This window comes from Acanthochromis polyacanthus, chromosome 11, assembly GCF_021347895.1.
Source record: "Acanthochromis polyacanthus isolate Apoly-LR-REF ecotype Palm Island chromosome 11, KAUST_Apoly_ChrSc, whole genome shotgun sequence".
NCBI classification, from domain to species: Eukaryota; Metazoa; Chordata; class Actinopteri; family Pomacentridae; genus Acanthochromis; species Acanthochromis polyacanthus.
This window is the reverse complement of record NC_067123.1, coordinates 33331329-33348043: the sequence shown is the minus strand read 5'-3', so window position 1 is coordinate 33348043 and position 16715 is coordinate 33331329. Positions and strand designations below refer to the sequence as shown.

Here is a 16715-nt window from a genome sequence, read left to right as displayed (position 1 = left end):
CTTAAGGTGTTGGAACTAAAAGGGAGGGTTACACTTTGATGACAGCATTGGACACTCTTGGCCTTCTCTAGATGAGCTTCATGAGGTAGTCACTTGAAACGGGTTTCCAACAGTCTTGAGGGAGTTCCCAGAGATGCTGAGCACTTGTTGGCCCTTCTGCCTTCACTCTGTGGTCCATCTGGGTTGGGTTTTAGGTCAGGTAACTGTGGAGGCCGGGTCATCTTCATCACTCCATCACTCTCCTTCTTGATCAAATAGTCCTTACACAGTCTGGAGGTGTATTTGGGGTCATTGTCCTGTTGAAAAAAATGATTGACTATTTGACCATAAAGGCCTGATTGGTCAGTCTCTATAGAGATGTGTCTGCTACTAGAACTCTGTGTGGCATTTATCTGGGCTCTAATGTGAGATGCTGTTAACTTGCGGTTTCTGAGGCTGGTTATTCAGATGAACTTCTCCTCAGCAGCAGAGGTGACTCTTGGTCTTTCTTTCCTGGGACGGTCCTCATGTGAGCCAGTTTCATCGTCGCGTTTGATGTTTTTTGCGACTGCACTTGGAGATACATTCAAAGTTTTTGCAAATTTCCAGACTGCCTGACCTTCATTTCTTAAAGATGGACTGTCGTTTCTCTTTACTTAGCTGACTGGTTCTTGCCAAAATATGGATTCTAACAGTTGTCAAATAGGGCTGTTAGCTGTGTACCAGCCTGACTGGACTCTTTGGAGACCAATCCATGTGTGAAAATGACATCTTGTGCACCCTGATCCACTCATTCTCACTGTGAGCCCAGTGAATCCTAGCATCGTCATTTCAGAATATGCCTACGCCATCAGGGAAGAAAAACTCCATTAATTGAAGACCTGGTCATTCAGTATGTTCAGGTAGTCAGCTGACCTCTTTCTTTGGGAACATAATGTTGCTGAACCTGACCAACCCCAGATCATAACCCTGACCCCCACAGGCTGGTAGACACTAGCCATGATGAGAGCATCACTTCATCCACCTCTCTTTTTACCCTGATGTCTCCATCACTTTGGAACAGGGTAAATCTGGACTCATCAGATATGATATCAATGTGATTATTAGTTGCACCTGGGGCTGGACGATATGGCCAAAAAAGAAAATCTCGATTTTTTTTTTAGTCATCTTGGACGATTCCGATTTTAATCGATTTTTGTTGTTTCTTTGCGGTCTGTTTGCTATGGCTAGTGCTAGCCATGCTGCACCCCCGTAGCTGCGAGCACTCTTCCCATTCATTAGGATGCCTCTGCCAGAGGTGCTGAAAGAGGTTAGTTATGCTGCTACTCTTCGTTTTCACAGTACTTTTGCAAACCTTGCACGACTGTAGTTTGCTCTGTGTCAGTCTTGTCAAAGCCGAACCACTTCCATGTAATCGATGTAACATGAGGCCCTTTTCTCGCGACCAACTCTTCGTCTGCTGTTCTGTCCGCCATGATGGGGGTGTGAGTGTTTTGGCGGAAGAAGATGAGAGGCGGAAGCAAACGCCAGTGCACAAGTCGTGAAAGGCAGAAGAAGAATCTGTATTGTTATACATTTAAGCTCGCCTCGATTTTACGATTTGGTAAATTTTCAAATCGTCAGGTTTTAAAAAGGCAAATTAATCGAATTAATTCAATTTATCGCCCAGCCCTAGTTGCACCCCTAAAAAAGAAACTTGTGAGTTGTCACATTTAGCATATTGTTTAAGATACATCAAGTATCTGAAAGAAGTCACTCCAAAAGCCAGTTTCATTCACTGAACCCCAAATCTTTATTAACCACTGCTTGCTCACAAAGATATATGTGGAGAGGGGGAAACACACAAATGGAGAGAGGAAAGAGAAGAGCGAGAGAGAGGCAGGTAGGATCGTCACTGTCTGTGTGGAACGTCTGACAGCTGTTACACACTGTAACGGTGTTGCTTTATATTTAACCGGATCAATATCACATGGCACAAATGTCTGGGTTATCTACCCGCCCTTTCGGAAATACACACACACTCACACACACACACTCACACACATCTATAGGCCAACTGTGCGTGCGTGACCAACAGGGTTCAACCTCAGGCTTCAACACCCCGGGTTACAAACTATTCGGATACTTTAATACACTCATGTACACCTTTACAGATGGAAATACTGTGGTGATGGGTCATTGTTGCAGTGATACCTGTTATGGCTTTAAAATCGTTCTTGTGCCGACCTCGCAGTGGCATTTACAGTGTCTTGGAGTGAAGTGCGATGACGATGCCGAGCACTACTCTAGCCTTCGTGGAACGGAGAAAGCCGGGATTTATTTGCTTTTTCTCCGATGTAAGATTCACAGTAGCAAGTGAAGTTTTTTTTTTTTTTCTGTTGTTTTTCTTTTGCACTCCAGCAGTCTGAGGACGCACTTTAACCCCAGTTGTGTTGCACACTACAGTGACTGAAATGGAACTGGGAGCCGAGGAATACAGGAGGCCCGCCATTTGTCGGAGATGTTACGTGGGCTTTTATCCGGTGCCAGATGGACAGACTTTACTCCTCCTGAGCTCTGTGCTAGAGATCGCCTGTGTGGAGAGCGTGTGAGTGAGTGCTTATACAGTATGTGGAGAGATGAAGAGTTTGCAGACGGAGGGGAGGAGGATGAGGATGGGCTCATTAAATGCTATAGTGTTCTCCTGTGGTACAGTCACTACCTACCTCACAGGAGTGGATGTGCGGCGACAGGCTTGCAGTCCCCACAGAAAAGCAAACCGCTCCCTTTTTTCCCTCGTGCCAACTTCCCTGCACATGTCCCTCGCTAATTGGAACACTGGCATAAACTAGATGGAAAATCACCCCGACCCGATCCAATTTTTTTTTTTTTTTTTTTGCTTTCAAGGATCTTCTGGGTCAGAGTGCCCATTTGAAGGGGAAGGAAGGAACGGAGCCAGGAGCCTTGTGAGGACGAAACCGGTCGCAGCAAAACATCAGCTAGCTGGCAAACTCACAACAAACACCTAAGCCTGTTACCACACAAGAGAAACCTAAAAAATAAAACATTCTCAGGCTGAAATGAACCAAACAAAAATCAAACATGAAAATGAAGAGAATATTACATCCATATATATGCAGGGAGAGGAAACTCATATATAAAAATGGCACACTGCAATCAATACTTCTGCTGCTTGTATCGTATTGTATATAACAAAAAAAAGAAGTATTTACAAAAACCACTGTCACTTGTCAATTTCATGTTTTCTTTTCTTCTCATTTGAAACAGAGCAAAAACATTCTCTTTTTTTTTTTCTGGGAAGAATGGGCAGGAGACATAAATTTTTCATTTTTTATCCCAATCATTTTGGAGATTATCATTTCCACCCCCAACCCCGTTTCGAACCTCCCGCTGTCTTCAGGGCGGCGTCTCAGGCTGTGGTTGTTTCGTAGTAGTAGTAGTAGTAGTATGGGAGGTGGGGGGAGTATGGCAGAGGTTGGGGGGGAGGTGGAGAGGGGGGGAATGTGGAATAAAGTGGGAAAGGAGGAGGAGGAGGAGGAGAGGGTGTTCCTCAGGGTTGGGGGTGGTGGTAGAGGGTGAGGAGGTGGGACGTAGTAGAACCTGCTGGGGCTTCTCACGCTGTCACTTCTTCTCTCAACTCCTTGTTCCTGCGCACCTCCTGGGCATGCTTCTCCTGGAAACAGCACACAGCGGAGGTGTCACGCTGGCCTCTGCTGCCGGCCATTTTCTTCACATTGGTTTCTTGCTCCCTTCAACATTTTTCTGCTTTGACCTTTGCCGTGGCAGCTTACTTCATTTCCACTTTCATCCACTCTCCATTATAATTCTTTCAATTTTTACACCCTTCTTCATCTTCTTTGCTATTTTTGGAGGTTTTTATAGAAAACTGCTCCATCAAGCAGGTGTACCAGCCTTTATCATCATTTCCTTCCTCTTGTCTCCTTCTAGATCTCTTTCTTTTCTGTTTCTATTTTAGGTAAAGTCCCTCATTAGTCATTGATGTAACTCCTGAACACTCGTCTCTGTGCATCAAATTTACTTAGAGCAGAGGTGTCAAACATGCGGCCCGCGGGCCAAAACCGGCCCTCCAGAGGGTCCAATCCGGCACGCAGCACGACTTAATAAAGTGTAAAAATTAAAAAATTAAAAAAAAATTAAAAATTAAAAAAGTCTAAAAAAGACATTAACATTGAATTCTAAAGTTGTAAGACTGTAAATTTACAATAATTTCTAGACCATGACAAGTTGTTTTGATTGTAAAGTAAAATACGAGATTTTGTTTCTCATTTTTGTAATATTTTGTCTCTTTTTTGTTGATTTTTTGTCTGACTTTTGTCATTTGTCTCATGTTTTTGTCGTTTTGTTCCTCATTTTTGTCGTTTATTAGATACACTTCTGTTCAAAAGTTTGGGGTCACCCAGGCAATTTCATGTTTTCCATGAAAACTCCCACTTTTGTCCATGTTCTAACATAACGGCACAAGGGTTTTCTAATCATCAATTAGCCTCTAAACACCATCAGCTAACACAGTGTAGCATTAGAACACAGGAGTGATGGTTGCTGGAAATGTTCCTCTGTACCCCTATGGAGATATTCCATTAAAAATATCCAGCTAGAATATTCATTTACCACATTAACAATGTCTACACTGGATTTCTGATTAGTTTGTTATCTTCGTTGAAAAAAGAAATTGCTTTTCTTTCAAAAATAAGGACATTTCTTAGTGACCCCAGTAGTGTATATTGTTTGGATAAAACAGTTCTGGCTATTATGTTATAGCTTAGGACACAATGATGTTTAGTTTACATCTCATTGGATGGTGCCAATCCAGAAAATCATTTAAATCCACTTGTTCATTAGTTCGGAAACAGCAAGTACAAGCGTAGTGATGGATTTACAGATAGCTGTTATTGAGGACACAGTGGTCATGTCCTCAGTGTGTGTTCTGGGAATCTGTGTGTTTTAATATCACTACTTTTATGAGCTGAAAGCAGTATTTTCTACACTCAACATCGATGTTTCACTGACTTTAAATTAGCCTCGCAGCTACATAATCAAAGTGAATACATAGCATGTGAAATGTCCACATGATTAGAATAATTTTCAGCTTTTTTTTTCCCCGTGTCAGTGCTGCTCACCTTCTCCTGCAGGCGGTCCATCAGGGCAGCCAGGTAGGCCAGCCGGTTCTCCTCAATCTGCTCCATCTTCATCTGGAGCTTCTCCTCGGCCATGCGGCTGAAGTTGCTGTTCTCCTCCATGGCCTTCAGCAGCACGTCGCGCTCGTGCTCTCGTTTCTCAGCCAGAGTCTGCAGTATCTGGGCCTCCTGGGACTGGATGAGGAAGAGTGACGAGCAGCGGAGAGGATGAGTCAGGGGGAAAAGGGTCGATACGGAGGCTGTGATTTACTGAAAACCACTCGTAGATTTGTCTTGAATTTAAAGCATGAGTCAGAATCTCCTGCACACATTAAATATCTGGAGCTAGGAACACGTCTCTCCCTGCCAACTTCATTTTCTCCCGGCGTGTGCTATAATTTATGCATTGCCTTGTATGTTTAAGTGAAGGTATTGGGTATCTGGTGTTAAAAAAATCTGTCAAACTGTGTTATTGATTGATGAATGACTGGTTCATTGATTTGTTGGTGGGTCGCTGGATTTGTCAGATGCTGCAGCGACCGTATTTACATTTAAATCAATAGGATGCAGGAATTAGCTGATGTCAGATTACATTCTTCCTGGAAGTTTTGCAGCTGCGGTAGTCGATGTGACGCACAACGGATGTAAAACTAGATGCTAAGGGAATTTATTAGCATACCAGGAAGACTCTATAAACCTGTTTTGGTTGAATCTCTCCTCTGATCTTAAGGATGCTTTTAATTTAGCCTCAGAAATGATTTAATTTTGGTATCAGTAAAAGTTTCATCACACTTGTGGCTCTTGTGATACATGACAGCTGGCTGCAGTGAAAATGAAGGGAATCATCCTTACTCTCCTTCGGTCTTCAGCTGCCTCCAGTTTCTTCTGGATGTCCTCCAGGGAAATGTCCCTCTTTGGGGGGCTGGTGATGCAGTGGGCCACATCAGACACGGGGGAGGACGGCTTCAGGATGACCTCAAAGGCCTGGCCTGAGGCACGCTTGTTAATGGGCTTAATGTCCATGTCTGCAACAAGCAAGAAAAACGTAAGTAATTATTCCCATCACTTAATTAAATGCATGTTTGCAAGAAAAAAACCCCATCTAATATGCTAATTAAGGAAAACATTTAAAGTTGCAAACATTATTTTGAAGGACCGAGTTAACAGTAATGCTGGTAACTGCATCAACCTAATATTTTGTGTTTATTAAATTCTAGTTTCTGTATTAGATGATTTCAAACTAAATTCAAGTTGATGCAATTTGATGGAAATGGTTTGATAACTTCATGTTTCTTCACCTTGAGTTCTTGTTAACTCGCAATTAAAAACACCTTCAGTTGTGTAAGAAACATGCAAGCTGATGAAGCTGTCATACTTCCAAAAGGTCGATGAAAAACGTTGCGATAAGATTTTTTGCTGAGCCCAAACATTATTTTTCGAGTGCACATCATTTTAGATCCTTCATGTATGTTTGATGAAGAAGAAAAGCCGTTTCTTTTTGTCACCTACCTTCAAAGTCGCCCATGATGTTTTTGCGGGTCTCAGGATACAGACAAGAGCAGATGAGTGAGAGAACTGAGATCTCCTTCATCTTCTCTTGTAAGCTGAGGAGGAAAATGGAAATATCACACCACTGTAGGTTACTTTATTATCATGCACTCTCTCAGCTGCACTGCTAACACACATGCACAAAGACAAGATATTAACCCAGTAACACACTAAAAGCTGAAACATCATTAACCTACTTCTACCTCCATAGGAGGCCTTTGATGTAAATATGAAGATTTTTGGAGGAATAATTATTCATCAAGTCCTCCAAATGGAAAATCTCATCAAAGGGTGTCTGCCGCTGCTGAACTGCTCTGGGTTTTGTCGACATTTTCTGGCCTTTGTTTTCACTCAGCAGCAAGGGGAGAATGATGGATGGATCCTTACTTGGCCTAATTTCCTCAACAGCCAAGATGCTACCATCCCCACAGGGTCCTCCTCACATCATTAGCTATGCATTTTATTTGGGCTATTATTTATTAACGTTCCCAGACCAACGCCCTTTTTGGCTCCCAGCTATTCTGTAGCTAAAGCCACAAAACATCAAAGATCAGTTTCATGATTTTCAGGTAATTTAAAAAACCAAATAGAGGGATTTAGGTTATATCTTCAGATAATCTTTGAATTTCTTATCTTCTCAATCTGTTTGTATGGATACAGCCTTGGGTTTAGCTTATCAGCAAAGCACAGCAATATGATTGTCCATTTTGTGGTCTGTTTATGGTCCAAAATGTTAATAGCGCCGATGACACCGAGGCAAAGCTGGCTTCAAATCACGCTGGCTCTAACTGGCAACCTGCGCCCAGCTCTATAGGGCAGGACAACGTGCTCCAAAGGGCAGACGGGGAAAAAAAATGAAAAGAACAACCAACCTTGTCTAACCTTGTTTTTTATTTTTTTTATTCTTGTGTTCTTGGCACATAGTACTTTGTAATGTGAAACTGAAGTTCAGCAGCAGTCCCTGCTGGGAGAGAAGCAAAAATATCTGCAACACACTGCAGGTTGTGAAAATTCTGCGTTTGCACATAGCTGCTGTGTTCTGTCAAGGTACACTGCCTCATGCTGCAGATTTGCATGCCAACTGTCATGGTATGGCATAATCCATCACCCAGAGCATGAGGCCTGCGGGGCTGAAATGTGGCACACTGATTCATGATTTGCAGTCGGCTACAGTAGCAAAGCCAGAAATGAGATTTACAGTGAAAGAGCTCCTCCATGGTGGGGTTTGGTGTACAGTATGATTAATCCAAATCCTCCTCCTTACTCCTATTCCTCGCTCGCTCGCTCTCTGTCTTTTCTCTGTGTCTCGCTTTCTGCCCTGCAGACTGGCAGACGCCACAGTAATGTGATAAACTCTCAGATGTAGCTCTCACTACTCTCCGATGGCCTTGTTAACCCCTTCCCTGAGGAGGAAGTGGGAGAGAAAGAGCATGGCAGGGGGTGATAAAAAAAAAATTGAGAAGTACTAGAAGAAATGAGAGATGGGTGAATAGGAATGGAGATGAAAGTGGAGTTTGTTTGAGAAGAAGAAGAAAAGAGTGCAATTTCTGTCAGATGAAAGGAAAGGAGTGGAAGGAGAGAGAAGGAGAAACTGTTTGCCTGGTGGGGTGGGGCTTCACAATAATGCCTTTCTGATATAAACAGAATCACAGAAAGGAGGATTAGAAACCAGCAAAAGGGGGTAGCTCCCAGTGGAATTTCTGCCACCATCAACTGCCCTCAGGATGGCCTAATGAAAGCAGCCACCTCAGGTGGATAGTGCTTTAATTTGTAATTAGAGGACCAAACCATTTCTCCTGACGAGAGGGGGGACTGGACACATTTGGATTCATGTCACTGGCTCATTAAGGGATGTGTATATGTCAAGACCCCCAGCAGCCATTTTCTCATACATACAATCCCCTCTGACAGCTGAAGAGTCAGACAGTTAACAATTCAGTGGAGCAGGTAATTTGGGTTAAGTGCTTATGGATGCGATCAGCAGAGACTCTTATTTAATGCTTGCCAGGTTGTGGGTGGATTCTCCTCTGTGCTCAGTAATGCTTTGAAACTGAACATGCAAATCTACATTTCTAGTTTAGGGGTTACTATCATAATCAGTGAAACTGTTGATTTTCTTGAATAATCAGTTAAAAATTTTGTCTTGAGCCAAGCAAATGTCATCAGATGTCTTGTTTAGTCCAACAAAAACCCAAAGATATTACATTTACAGCAATATTAACAATTTAGGATGATAAATTTAGCAGCTCTGTTCTAGTTGGCTTAGTTTTATTTAAGGTGCATAAGATGGATTTTTTACTATGACTATATTAGAGTAAATTTCATTTCTTTGCCATCTTGGTTGATAACCATTTACTGTGGATTGAAATTGCTCTTTAGCTCAGAGCAGCATATTTTTTCCATATTTTATCCATAATCAGAAATATATGAGATTCTCTATTGAGCAAAAATATTAAAGTGTCACTGTACATCTCCTGAGAGAAAAGATCTTTTCCCAGTGTAACCACTGCAATAATACGCTCATTCCCAGTGGATCAGACACACGAAAATGACAAACGACCCAGAGTGACATCCCACAGTAGGCGGTGTCCAAACACAGGCATCTGTTCAAAGGTTCTTCCTAAGTTTCAGACATGTTGTGTTTTTATGGCAGCCACGTATGAGACAAAATAATGTCAGACGGCCACTTTAAAGCTCCCACTTCACTCCAGCCGGCTGGTTTCAACCAGTCAGGTCTGCAGCCTCCCTCTACAGGATCCTTCTGTCCGGACCACAGACAGCCATCAACCTGCACTTCCTTTTCCAATCCATCAGCCAGAGAGCACAGATCATCAATATCTGCTGCACCTCCTCCCCCACAAGCCTCCTGCATCCCCGAGCCTCCTTTTCATCTGTTGCTGATGAATTCCTCTCAGTCCTGTCCTCCCTTTCCTACCATCTCTCCACACAGTCACCCACACTCTGCATCTCCCCGGAGCTTCATTTCTGTGTTTGCACGAACCACCACCACACCTCCTATTTGGTAATTTCTTCAGCCACACTTCTCCTCCTCCTCTGCTGCTACGAGGATTTAATAGACGGCCGCCTTGAGCAGAAACGCACACAGCGTGGCAAAGAAACAAATGAAAGATACTGTTAGCCAGGCTTTGAGCAACAAACTGCCTATTAAAGTCATCCCACTAAATGTGACCAGTGCAAGAAAAGCCCTACGGCCCTCCCGGGTGCTGTAGAATCACAGCTCGGCCTGTGTGTTCAGCACATAGAGCCTCTTTACAGTCAGCCCACACGGCAACGATATAATCATGAAATTATGAAGGTATCGGAACACCAACGTTGGCCATTAAAGGAACCATTACGGCACCCGGAAGATCAAGAGCAGGTGGGCTGGTGGCAAGAAAACCGCACCCTGTGTCCGTTCAATGCAGATTTACCATTTAGAATGAACTATTTCATCTTTTTGGCTGTAAAATGTGACAAAAGCTCAGAGGGATGGCTTCACAATGAGTGCCGAATTCAAATATTTTGAGGTTATTATTACATAAGATGGAGAAAAGTGGCAGATTTTGCAACAAAAGGAAGCTTTGAGTATGTCAAATGACTTTAATGAGCAAATGTCTGTTGATCAAATCACCAAATGAGCTTTAGATAGGTGCATTAGTTTTGCAAAATGACACAGCGTTCATGGGTGTTGTGCTAAATATCTATAAGAGATTACAGTGTAATGTGCATAATCTAAAACCTGTAGCTTGATAGTATCAGATTTGCCAGGGATGTGTAACCTATTCTACCCTGATGCACATTTTATACACAGATCACGACTATAATGCATACGATGACCCAGTGGATTGATGTCACCTCTTCCTCTCAGCCCATCCTAAAGAGCAACAGCCATGTGAGGCAGGAATGGGAGTGTTCTCATGGATCGATGGCATGAATGAGGATGAATTATGAGTCCAGGAGACTTCATGCAGAACAACAATAGTCATGGAGATGAGAAGGTGAGGAAAAACAGCAGAATCTGAAGATGATTAGTGGCCTGAAATTGATGTTAATATTGCCCATTCTGTGCACAAAGGAATGGATTTTAGGGCCCTGACTGAATGACCACACCTAATTGAATATGGCAAGTGTGCTTGATAAGGATCAGGAAAGTGCTTCGAAGCCGTAATGCACACAGGAGTGGTTCTGAGTTTGTTTGTGGAATCTATAGGATGTCTATTGTTCGTAGTCGAACAAAGGGTGATAAACCCACAAAGCCACAAACATACAGCAGCGCTCATCCAGCCTTGCAGTCCTTAAATATAGCAGTAAATACTCAGTGACCCCTGAAACCACCACAATCCTTTCTCCTCTATCCCAGTAGGTATGGAAAAAGTAGAATTAAATGCCACCGTCTGATTCAGAAATAACCCATAAAGCTGCTGCTGTAAATAAAACGCAGCCTAAATGGACTCGGCGACCCTGTGAGTGCTGACTGGCATGATGGCGTTTTTTTTTTTCTTTCCCAGAGTGTCTGCAGCTCCGTGCCCATCCCATTCTGCCTGTCCACAGCTCAAATCATGGAAGGGGGGAGAAAAAAAAAGAAAAAGAGAGGAGGCGTAGGAGGAGGAAGAAGAGGAGGAGGAGAGGGGAATACATGTAACAGACAGGGTTTAGTCCCTGAGCGCAGACATGAGGACCCTCACCACTGTCCCTCTGCATGCCCATCCACCCATCAAGTGCTTTGTGAACCAGAAAACAAACAGACTATCCCCTAGACTGAGCTACAAACACAGAAAATACACTTTTTTCTTCTCCTAGTGTTTAAATAGTCTTGAAAAGGCTCATAAATGGAGTGAAATGTTGCAACAACTGAAATAAATATGGAAATCCACAGTGGCACAAATACAAGGCCTTCCACCTGCCACAACATGGAATCTCATTTCATTCCTCCATGTATTCCTGAGCCACATTTACGCATCAATCACGGGGCCCAGTCATAATACACTTATCATACATAATAGTCCACACTTACACAGTCAATAACCTTCCAAACGGTGGGATTGAGGAGTCTGACATTCCGGAGACGACATTGATTTCATCAGCAGTCGTAAATTCTTCCGCGCAATTCTGGATAAGGATGCTGCTCCTCTTTTTTTCCTCCCCCTCTTCTCTCCATCATTCATGTCTTTAGCAGCACAAATAAATGCTCGAGCAGGCTTTACACCGCAGCTACACGCCTTGGCCCAGTTTTTTCATAATTAGATTTGTCACAGGGAAAATATTGACACCCTGGAGAGCAGAGCGGCTGCTTTGAAGGCACCGGAGATGTTGGGTGGGGTCGCTGGCGCTGCATTATGCTGCACGGCTCTGAGTCAGGCGACGAGGAGCAGGTGCGGCAGGCATCGACCAAAAAGATGCTGGTGTGAGGGGAAACATCTCTAAAGAAAATCGCATCTATTTTTTTAAGTCATTTCCCCGCAATTTTGCATTCAACCCAATAAAAAAAATATGCGTCACCGATTTGGCAAACTGTACCCCAAACTAACCCATATTCCGCATCTCCATTCACAAAACCCACACAAAAATGCCTCACAGGGAGAACAATGAAGCTTAGATAATTAATGTTCCCTAACTTCATTATCTAGAAGTGACTTGCAGAGGAGTTTGGCCGCTCCCTCCTCTGAAGCCCTCAGCATCCTTTTGTGCCATGGGTGTCGCCACTGCCTCTCATCATCCTCCAGCCTGCGAAGCCGCTTCAATCCCAGAAATCCATCACCACCAACATAATAGTAATAATAATAGGACATATAAGGGGCAATACTCACCGATTGCGGTCTTTGCCATTTCTGCTCGGTGGTTGCCGGAGGCGGGTTGACCGGAGAAGTGAGCCGAGGTTTGCTGGATGCTGTGTCTCGGGGTGAAGGGACTGCTGTTAAGGCACTGAGTCAGCAGAGACGGGGGCTGCCGGTGCGCTTGGTGGTCGGTTATGAGCTGCGTCAAGCCGGAGAGAAACGAGCAGAACTGCGACTGGAGGTGCGCAGACTCATCCTCCACAATAAAAGCTGCCCGGAAACCACGAGGTGACGCAGTGGTTATAGATTATGAGCTCATACACGCTCAGTAAGGTAGAGATGCAATGATTAGTCAGCTGAGAGTCGATTAATGCATCTGCTTCTTGAAAATGTTATTTGTTTTAATGATTTTATCTATCTATCTAAACGGTTAGAACAAGTAAACTAATCTCATGTCAAATTAAGGCTAGAAAACGTGTTTTAATTAAGGAAATTTATTTTATTTTTCTGAGATGATTATCTTTCGTTATTTTGTTGTGTGTTTTACTGTACTTTTTGGCAACCCACCTGCCAAAATGTCAACATTTCTTTATTTTTCCCTATAATCTCATGTTCACATTATAATATCATGTATTGTGTTCACTTTAGTGCTTTTGTGGGAAATCATGGTGGGCTTTTCAAATTAACCCAAAGAACCCACGGTGACACCAGTGTAACAAGCACTTTGAGTGCCCCAGTCTATGTGGTCCACTTGGTCTGTGGTATATCCCACATAATTTTCCTTTAAGGAAAAATGGGTCTGGGTTGTTATGGGTTAGAACATTACCATTCATACACCTTACCTACTAACCCATCCATCCATCCATCCATCCATCCATCTTCTGCCTTCCTGTAAAATATTAAATGAGATTTTGTTGGAATGAACCCGTCCTGCCTCTCAAACTTAAATACAAAAGTTATGTGAATTTCATGTTTATTAACCTAAAATATTTGTGTTTTGTTCTCAGATAAACTTAGTACTTAGTTGTCTGGTTTGAGGTCTTTTCACCTACAGTGAGTTGGATTCCAACCATGCAACATTTGAATTTGAGTTAAAACTCTTATTTAGGTAGCTTGAATAACAACAGAAACCTGCTGTATGTCAATTAAGATCTGTTTAATCCTGCTTGTTTCTTCACATAATGATGTAAACGGTGCAAACCATGAGAAAGACTAGTTAAGTCCCTACCAATGGATACTAATATTAAAACAAAGAAACTGAAAGCAGCCTCACAAGTTGTCTTATGTATAAAATGATAACAACACTTGTTGCTGATCAATCAAATTAATAACAGCCGACTTAAACTGAGAAAATAGAGAATGAAAGCATGTCTGTCTAGAATGCTTGTCTTAACTAGTTACTTAACTAGCTTTGACTTGTTCTTAATGTAAGGAATCAGTTCTTGATTTGACGTAATCAGTAAGTGTCGAAACGATTATATGCACAAGACACGATAAGAAGCTGCTTCCAGTTTCCTCGTTTTGAAATAAGTGTGTGGGATTTCAGTATAAAAAGTGAGAACTGCAACTTCAAAATTTCTTCTTTTTTTGTGTATATATCAGACGTTCTTTAACCTTTCGATGATATGACACAAGTGAAGGTGACAAAATAGTCCCATCAACATTATACTTAATGATATTAAGGCATTTCACGTTGTACAAACTTAAGTCTTAGCTGAGACAACATAAAATGGCAAGTAAAACCAACAAACTTCTACTGACGTTAGGGGTTGTAACGACACAAATTGTTTGACCTGTGTTACAGATGGAGGTAGTCTGTAACGTCCAGCACTCCTAACGAGACTCTCACTCAGCTCACCTGTCCTGATTGCACCCAGCTGGTGCTCATCAGCCTGGGTAGTCTATAAAAGGAGGTTTTCTCCCTCAGTTTGGTGTGTGACACCAAAGAGTCAACACCTTCAGTTGGTGTCTCTTGGTTTGTGTGATGAATGTGTTGTGTGTTTTGAGAGAGAGGGTAAATTCTAGAGTTTTGTCAGGGTTTATCTTCATATTCATTTACAAGGATAGTTTATCTTGGCTGAAATATTGAGTTCTTTCAAAAAACTGAACTGTTTGTATGAATGTGTGTCCATTTTCTACCAAGGACTGAATTCAACTCTCCTGGTTTGCACGGTTTTCATTATTATGTGAAGAAATAATCAGATTTAACACATTTTAAATCAGACAAAAAGGTTCTTATTGTGAAAGGGTTCTTCAAGACAGAAACAGGAGAGGTAAACGTGGTGGAAAGTTTGTGTTTACACTAATTTGACAAAAAAGATTAGTTAAAAATCGTGTTTAATGCTTTACATTAACATAAATATGTGGGTTTTACTGCATGAGCTTGAAGAAAACCAACTTTAACCTCGGCTATGAATGAACACATTAACCTGGAGCACTTTTAAAAAAAATTAAAGTTAGAATTATTTTTTTGTGGCATTATATAGACCGAACATTAATATATCTTTATTGATATTGTATATACTGCATACAACGAAATTGAAAAGTGCAGTCCTCATCTGTGCAAAAAAGCAGTAGAAAGGAGCTTATAAATAATAATGGCAACACACGCACGCACATTCTGAAGCATTATTCAAGAATGAGAATGACTTTTTAGAGCTATTGCTGGAGAGAGATCATTTGTGAATTGGTTTTTCGAAGGTACTAAAAATATACATTTTTTAAAAGCACCTTTTAAAACATTAATCCTATGATATGAAATTAATCGTAGGCTGATTTCTTTTATTGATCATCTTATTTTATGCTTAGCAATCTCTATTTTCTTATTTTAAAATTTGTCCCTTTTTTATCATAAAACGTTTTTTGTTTTATTCTCTTGGTATTTTAAATGTAGGTTTATTTAGTTTTCATCTCACAAACCATACCAGATGTCTACAAACGTCTGAGTAGCCTTTTTGTTTCTTTGTATCTCTGCACCATCAAACTGCCAAACAAATTGTGTCATTCCCTACAGAACATAAAGAGGCACTGTATTTTAAAGGGTTTTATTTTGAAATTAATGACAGGACCTGTCATCATACACTACAGTGACATTGACGCTGGTGCCAGTAATGAGCCTGTGGAGCATTCTGCAACACTCCCCTCCTCTGTGCAACCAAAGCCCATGTCCTCCTGTGTTTTAGGGCTCTGACAGCTGACAATGAGGGTGTTTCCTCCTTTGTTTCAATGGTGACGAGCAGACAAACACACTCCCTGTCTGTGATGCTGAAATAAGGAGAATAGCATTTAGATTTAGGTAGTTCCTACCAAGGATGCTGCATTTTAAGCTCCTCAGTCTTCATATAATCGACTTAATCGAAGTCCTAAAGCCTCAAACATCGTCCTTGTTGGGAGTGAACCTGCTAAATCACTATTTATCACTTGTGTAGTTGCAGAAAATAGGCCACTGATGATCACATTACAGACTACCAAAGAAAAAGATGGACTTGTTGAAAGATAATCACTAGATGGCAGCAACTTTCAAGTCATAGCAATAAGCTCAGGAATGCATGGCTCAGGAAGCTATTCTACAACACCATTCAGTATATATCATCCTCCACAGACAAAAGCGTCATTCAAACACGCTCAGCAACACTGATTTCATTCACTGTGCACTTTTCAGTCTGTTTGTATCCCACCACATCCATTCACATCTGAATCTAGTGTCCAACCCTTAGTGCTCCAGAAGTACCAACTCAAGCAACACAGCCCTTATCGACACGCATGTGTTTGCACTGATAACAAAGCCGTTACGTTTCTACTGTTTATTTAAAGTGCATGAGCTTATTTATGGCCACTGATTAACCAAGAACAGAGTTTCTATGTAGTTGAGGTGTGTAGCTCATAATGCAGTACTGAGGAACAGCTACATCCTAGTTCAAGAAGAAAAAGAAGCTTTATTCTGATGGTACCTATTTTAAACAAGAGTCTCACGAATAGAGAAATACAGGGTGACCCAAAAGTTGGGAAATTATTTCTGTTTGAGTTGGGGGTGCATGAATTCACTCTTATTTTACCCATTTTTTGCTATAGCATAATAAAATAACTTAAAAGCATAGTATTTGCCGAGTGCAATAACTCAAAGGAAAATTAATAGAACCATAAGGTCCAGGTATGCTGGAGCATAACTTCAAAATGCAGGTCATCAGTGTCAGATTTCAAAACTCTTGATGGTAAAGTATGTGACAGTTTTATTTTTTTTAAACATCCAAAAGTACTATGAGGCAACATTTACTGGCCA

The 16715-nt window shown here is 41.7% G+C and overlaps 1 protein-coding gene across 1 annotated transcript; it reads right to left on the bottom strand.

Moving 5' to 3' along the window:
* Window positions 1–1747: 1747 nt before the first annotated feature.
* Window positions 1748–6764, bottom strand: stmn2b (stathmin 2b). Its single transcript, XM_051955381.1, has 4 exons — window positions 6624–6764; window positions 5967–6139; window positions 5118–5309; window positions 1748–3652 (listed from the first exon to the last, which is right to left on the bottom strand). Exons 1-4 carry the CDS (start codon window positions 6703–6705, stop codon window positions 3593–3595), a joined length of 507 nt encoding a protein of 168 aa, XP_051811341.1. The 5' UTR covers window positions 6706–6764; the 3' UTR covers window positions 1748–3592.
* Between the last annotated feature and the right edge of the window lie 9951 nt (window positions 6765–16715).